This window comes from Aotus nancymaae, unplaced genomic scaffold (genome assembly GCF_030222135.1).
Source record: "Aotus nancymaae isolate 86718 unplaced genomic scaffold, 86718_ANA_hifiasm-v0.15.2.pri h1tg000030l, whole genome shotgun sequence".
Lineage (NCBI taxonomy): Eukaryota > Metazoa > Chordata > Mammalia > Primates > Aotidae > Aotus > Aotus nancymaae.
The window spans coordinates 29,430,491-29,436,490 of NW_026988443.1; the positions used below are offsets into that span (position 1 = coordinate 29,430,491).

The window sequence follows — 6,000 nt, forward strand, 5'->3', positions numbered from 1 at the left end:
ATTAAACTTTTTTTTTTTTGAGACGGAGTTTTGCTCTTGTTACCCAGGCTGGAGTGCAATGGCGCGATCTCGGCTCACTGCAACCTCCGCCTCCTGGGTTCAGGCAATTCTCCTGTCTCAGCCTCCTGAGTAGCTGGGATTACAGGCACGTGCCACTATGCCCAGCTAATTTTTGTATTTTTAGTAGAGACGGGGTTTCACCATGCTGACCAGGATGGTCTCGATCTCTTGACCTCGTGATCCACCCGCCTCTGCCTCCCAAAGTGCTGGGATTACAGGCTTGAGCCACTGCGCCCGGCCCTAATTAAACATTTTTTAATTCAATAAAAGTATTATTTAAAACATGTAGAGTGTTTTGAAAAGCTTATTGTTCCTATTCAGAAATGCACTATGAAGAGTTTTAACTTTTTCTTTCTACATTAACAAAATAGTTAATAAAATGGGTTCCTGCCCCTTCCAATCACCACCAGAATCACCCACAAAACCATACTAGTTCACACAAAGAGGAAGCCTTGTAAATAGAAAAATCAGCCCAGCTTGGTGGCTCACACCTATAATCCTAGCACTTTGGGAGGTCAGGAGTTTGAAACCAGCCTGGCCAACATAGTGAAACCCCATCTCTACTAAAAATACAAAAACTATCTGGGCATGGTGGTACATGCCTATAGTCCCAGCTACTCTGGAGGCTGAGGCAGGAAAATTGCTTGAACCTGGGAGGTGGAGGTTGTGGTGAGCTGAGATCACACCACTGCACTCCAGCCTGGGCAACAGAGTGAGACTCTCTCTCAAAAAAAAAAAAAAAAATCAAAACAAAAAACAGAAACTCCCACAAGGCAGTAAAATTACCCAATTTACTTTGTTCTCTTACTATGACAACTGCTGTTGTGGTTTAATTATTTGCTACAACTTCAGAGCATCCTAATATATGTCAGCACCCTCTCTGCAGGTCTCTTCAATTATATCTCTATAAAGAGGCAGGGGTGAGACTACCTGGGTTTCTGTGAGAATTAAAGCATTTGCAGATTAGCAGCTTCCAAATTAGCAGGCTGAGAGGCATGATACACAATTCTATTCTATCCTACTCCCCAGTGAAAGCAATTAACAAGGAGGAAACAGGAATATGGTTCCTTTTCCCTAGGAGTCTGGCGCCTCCCTAGGGAGAGCAGGAGACTCCGTGCTGACAGTACTAGGGGATCCTTAATGCACATGCTACTGCTCAAATTCTCAGTGGATGCTACTGATCAGAGGGCACCCCAGAGCAAAGTGTGAGTGGCTCCTCCACTCACTCATCCTCTGGCAAAAGACAGGATGGGTTTTTGGAAAGAAGAAACCACACCACCCACTTATTGTAATCCAGATCTCGCTCACTATAATCTCACCTGGGCCTAGCACAGTGTATACCTGATGGGAGCTCAGTAAATCCTTGTTGAATAAATGAGAGAATAAAAGTGTGGCACACAGAAGGTATTCCATAAATATTAGTTGGATAAATGAAGAGAGTGACACACCTGTTGACCCAAAATTTTGGGAGGCCAAGGTGGGAGGATCGCTTGAGGCCAGGAGTTTGAGACCAGCCTTGGCAACACAGTGATAACCTGTCTTTACAAAAAGTAATAGGCAGGTTGTGGTGGCTCACACCTGTAATCCCAGCACACTGGGAGGCCAAGGCAGGCAGATCACCTGAGACCAGGAATTCAAGACCAGCCTGGCCAAGGTAGCAAAACCCCATCTCTACAAAAAAAATACAAAAATTAGCCAGGCATGGTGGCACACATCTGTAATCCCAGCTACTCGGGAGGCTGAGGCACAAGAATCGTTTGAACCTGGGAGGCAGAGGTTGCAGCGAACCGAGATCATGTTACTGCACTACAAACCTGGGTGATAGAGCAAGACTGTGTCTCAAAAAAAAAAAAAAAGGTAAATAAAAAATAAATTTAAAGGCTGTCACCGTGGCTCACACCTATAATTCCAGCACTTTGGAAGGGCGAGGCAGGCAGATCACCTGAGGTTCGGAGTTCGAGACTAGCCTGACTGACATGGAGAAACACCATCCCTACTTAAAATAAAAAATTAGCCAGGAGTGGTGGTGCATGCCTGTAATCCCATCTACTCTGGAGGCTGAGGCAGGAGATTCACTTGAACCTGGGAGGCGAAGGTTGCAGTGAGCCAAGATCGTGACATTGCATTGCAGCCTGGGCAACAAGAGTGAGACTCTGACCCAAAAAATAAATAAATAAATAAATTTTAAATTGAAGAGAATCACCAAGACACTGTCCTAGGTCAGGAGAGGATGTATATGACAGGTTCAGAGTTACCCACTATGAGTAAAGCAGTCTAACGAGCTAAACAAGGGCTCTGGGATCCCACCCAGCATCCAAAGCCCAATGCCACTGGCCACATTATGGGAAGTCTTAGCCAAGTCACTGGGATCAGTCAAAAGGGGATCAGTTTCCCCTTTGGGAAAAAAGGAGTAATACCTACCTTGCATGGTTATTTTATGAATTAGAAAAAGATGTAGATAAATCGCCTCAAAGGAGGTCTGGCATATGGAAGACACAGCAAATAAAAATGGTAAAACTCCCTAGTAAGTGCTAACATTTCTTGAGGGCTAGCATGCACACTTCACTGTGCCACACATCCTAAATATATGACCACACAAAATCTTCACACGAGGCTGTACTCAGCGGTTCACACCTGTAATCCTGACACTTTGGGAGCCTGAGGCAAGAGGTTCGCTTGAGGCCAGGAGTTCCATACCAGCCTGGACAACAGAGGGAACCCATCTTTACCAAAAAACGAAAAATTTAGCTGGGTGTGGTGGTGGCGTACACCTGCAGTCTCAGCTACTGGGAGGCTGAGGTGGGAGGATAACTTCAGCCTGCGAGGTAGAGGCCAAACTGAGCAGTGATTTGCACCTCTGCACTCAAACCTGGGTGACAGAGTGAGACCCTGTTTCAAATAAAGTAAAATAAAATAAAATAGAAAATTAAAAAATAAAATATTGAGGCCAATGTTGAGAAAACTGACATGTAGAGAGTGATGACAGGGTAAGGGCTGCGGGATTCAATCTCGGGCACACGTGCAGTGTACACTCCTATCCACCACACGGTATTTTCCACTATGATGGCATTAAGAACCACTTAATCGCGCAGACGCTACAACTGGCACTTTGCAAACAGTGTTTCAACGAATTCACTCCAACAGGGTTAAGCTGGCGCAGCTGAGGCTCACAGGAGTCCAGAGATTTGCCTGAAGTCGCCACGCGCGGCTGGGGCCTCGGGGAGCCGTCACCCCTTCGCTCCGCACCCTGATCGTGGGAAGCCTCCCTTCAGCAATCACGTCGCGCAGTCTCTGCCTCAGTGTCCCAAGGCGGATCCCAATCCCCTACCCGCGTGGGGAGTCACGAAACTCCGTCCGTCCCTGCCCGATTGTCCCCAAAAGTCAAGTCTCCCCTGATCCGCCCGGGTCTGAGAGTTCAGGTCAGCCCCACCCACCTCCTCAGTTCGGGGCCGGGGGTCTCCCAGTAGCCCCCGGGACGGAAACAGCCGCGTGGGGGAGGGGATGTGGGGAGGACGCATGCCCAGACGGCTCCACTCGGCCTCCAGCTCACCTGGGAATCACGAAACTCTACCACCACATTCTCGCTGCTCCATCGCGCCGCCATCTACCCCGCCCGGCCGCTGCAGCCCTAGGACTGCGCCCTCCAAGCCCGCCGTCCCCAGAACCCCGGGACCGTGAGCCCCACACAGCCCTAGAGTCAGCCCTGACACGGCCCGTCCCCGCGTTGCTCCTGAACGCCAGCCATTGGTTGATCCAAGAACAGGCTCCGCCTCTTCTTCTTGGTTCCTCCAATTGCTGCACTGCTCCTGCTACAAACAAGCACGCCCTCGCTCACTTCCGTCACTCGGTTTGAGTCACCGACGCTCTTCGCGGCTGTGGCCACGCCCCCTGCCTCGAGCTCTGCCGGGAGTTGTAGTCCAAGCTCGAGCAAGCGTGGATGACCCGGGAAGAGCTCGCAGGTTTGGGTTTGGGTGTCTATTGTCCTCACTAACTCCTCGCTGGACTCCCAGGCACTCCTCCAGACCCAGTCCAATGTTCGGACCGGGTGCGGTGGCTCACGCGTGTAATCCCAGCACTTTGGGAGGCCGAGCTAATCAGGAGGCTGTGGCAGGACAATAGCTTGAACCTGAGAAGCAGAGGTTGCAGTGAGCCGAGATCGCGCCACAGTACTCCAGCCTGGGCGACAAGAGCAAGACTCCATCTGAAAAATAAATAAATAAACAAATAAACAAACTTTCGTGCAAACCTAATATACCTCTTCTCCTCATGCCTATCCCATCAAGATATTTCAAAGTCTGAATGTGCAATTTATTGTTTCATACAATACAGCAGCACCTCCCGTAACAGATTGAAGGTAGACTTGAATGTGAGAATCCAGCTGCTTTCGTTTTCTTGATCTGCAGTCCAATGCTCTACCTCTGATCTATACCCCCTCCTGCAATCCAGTTGTTTTCTAATAAGCCAAACATTAAGCAGATTTGCCAGATTTTGTTAGTTTGTTTGTTTGTTTTGGAAAATATGGTTCTTTTTCATTTTAAAATGTATTCATGCCAGACGCGGTGGCTCACGCCTGTGATCCTAGCACTTTGGGAGCCCGAGGTGGGCGGATCACGAGGTCAGGATATCGAGACCATCCTGCCTAACATGGTGAAACCCCATCTCTACTAAAAATACAGAAAGTTAGCCAGGCGTAGTGGCAGGCTCCTGCAGTCCTAGCTACTCAGGAGGCTGAGGCAGGAGGATTGCTTGAACTTCAGAGGAGGAGGTTGAAGTGAGCCAAGATCGCACCACTACACTCCAGTCAGGGCAAGAGAGTGACACTCTGTCTTAAAAAAAAAAAAAAAAAAAAAAAAAAAATCATGTGAATTAATGTTTAAATGAAATAATGAATAAATATATTTTTAAATTCTATATACTACATATAAAAGTTTTGGAGGCCGGACGCAGTGGCGCATTCCTGTAATCCAGCACTTTGGGAGGCTGAGGTGAATAGATTGCTTGAACCCACAAGAATGCTGCAGTAAGCTAGGATCACATTACTGCACTCCAGCCTGGGCAGCAGAGCAAGACTTTGTCTTAAAAAAAAAAAAAAGAAAGAAAGAAAGCTTTTTGGGGTCTTCAGTAATTTTTACAGTGTAAAGGGATTCTGAGATTAAAAAGTTTGAGAACCACTGTACTAACATGGTGGGTGATTAAGTTCCCTCTTCAGGCCCACCCTCTTAAATGTTGACTTAACTGGTTTAGCCTCAGTTTCCCTATGGAACGGAAAAACGGCTTACCTCATTTGGTTGTTGTAAGGAACTAAGCACAGGGCCTGGGATGTAGAAAATGCTCAACTTGTTACCCAGCAATGGCGCGATCTCGGCTCACCGCAACCTCCGCCTCCTGGGTTCAGGCAATTCTCCTGTCTCAGCCTCCCGAGTAGCTGGGACTACAGGCGTGCACCACCACGCCCAGCTAATTTTTGTATTTTTAGTAGAGACAGGATTTCACCATGTTGACCAGGATGGTCTCGATCTCTTGACTTCGTGATCCACCCGGCCTGATTTCCTGGCTTCTAGAACCAAATTAATAGTTTGTAATTGGCCGGGCGCGGTGGCTCACGCCTATAATCCCAGCACTTTGGGAGGCTGAGGCGGGTGGATCACGAGGTCAAGAGATCGAGACCATCCTGGTCAACAAAGTGAAACCCCGTCTCTACTAAAAATACAAACATTAGCTGGGCATGGTGGTGCACACCTGTAGTCCCAGCTACTCGGGAGGCTGAGACAGGAGAATTGCCTGAACCCAGGAGCCGGAGGTTGCGGTGAGCCGAGATCGCGCCATTGCACTCCAGCCTGGGTAACAAGAACGAAACTCCGCCTCAAAAAAAAAAAAAAAAGAAGCCAAGAAATCAATACAAATAAAACAAACTGTGGTGGTTGTTAATATTAGCAGTAT

The 6,000-nt window shown here is 48.0% G+C and overlaps 1 protein-coding gene across 9 annotated transcripts in view; it reads right to left on the bottom strand.

Annotated features, from left to right (window-relative positions):
* Nucleotides 1-3,771, bottom strand: part of WDR59 (WD repeat domain 59) — a 141,292-nt gene extending 137,521 nt beyond the window's left edge. For 7 of the 9 annotated variants that reach the window (XR_010344895.1, XR_010344894.1, XM_064383315.1 and 4 more), the window contains exon 1: nucleotides 3,611-3,771. Coding sequence is in view for 6 of the 9 variants with exons in the window: in XM_064383315.1 (XP_064239385.1) it covers nucleotides 3,611-3,664 (54 nt within the window). In the remaining 3 variants the exon portion in view is untranslated. The remainder of the gene's footprint in view (nucleotides 1-3,610) is intronic. The other 2 variants (XM_064383312.1, XM_064383317.1) reach the window with 2 other exon arrangements.
* Nucleotides 3,772-6,000: the final 2,229 nt, after the last annotated feature.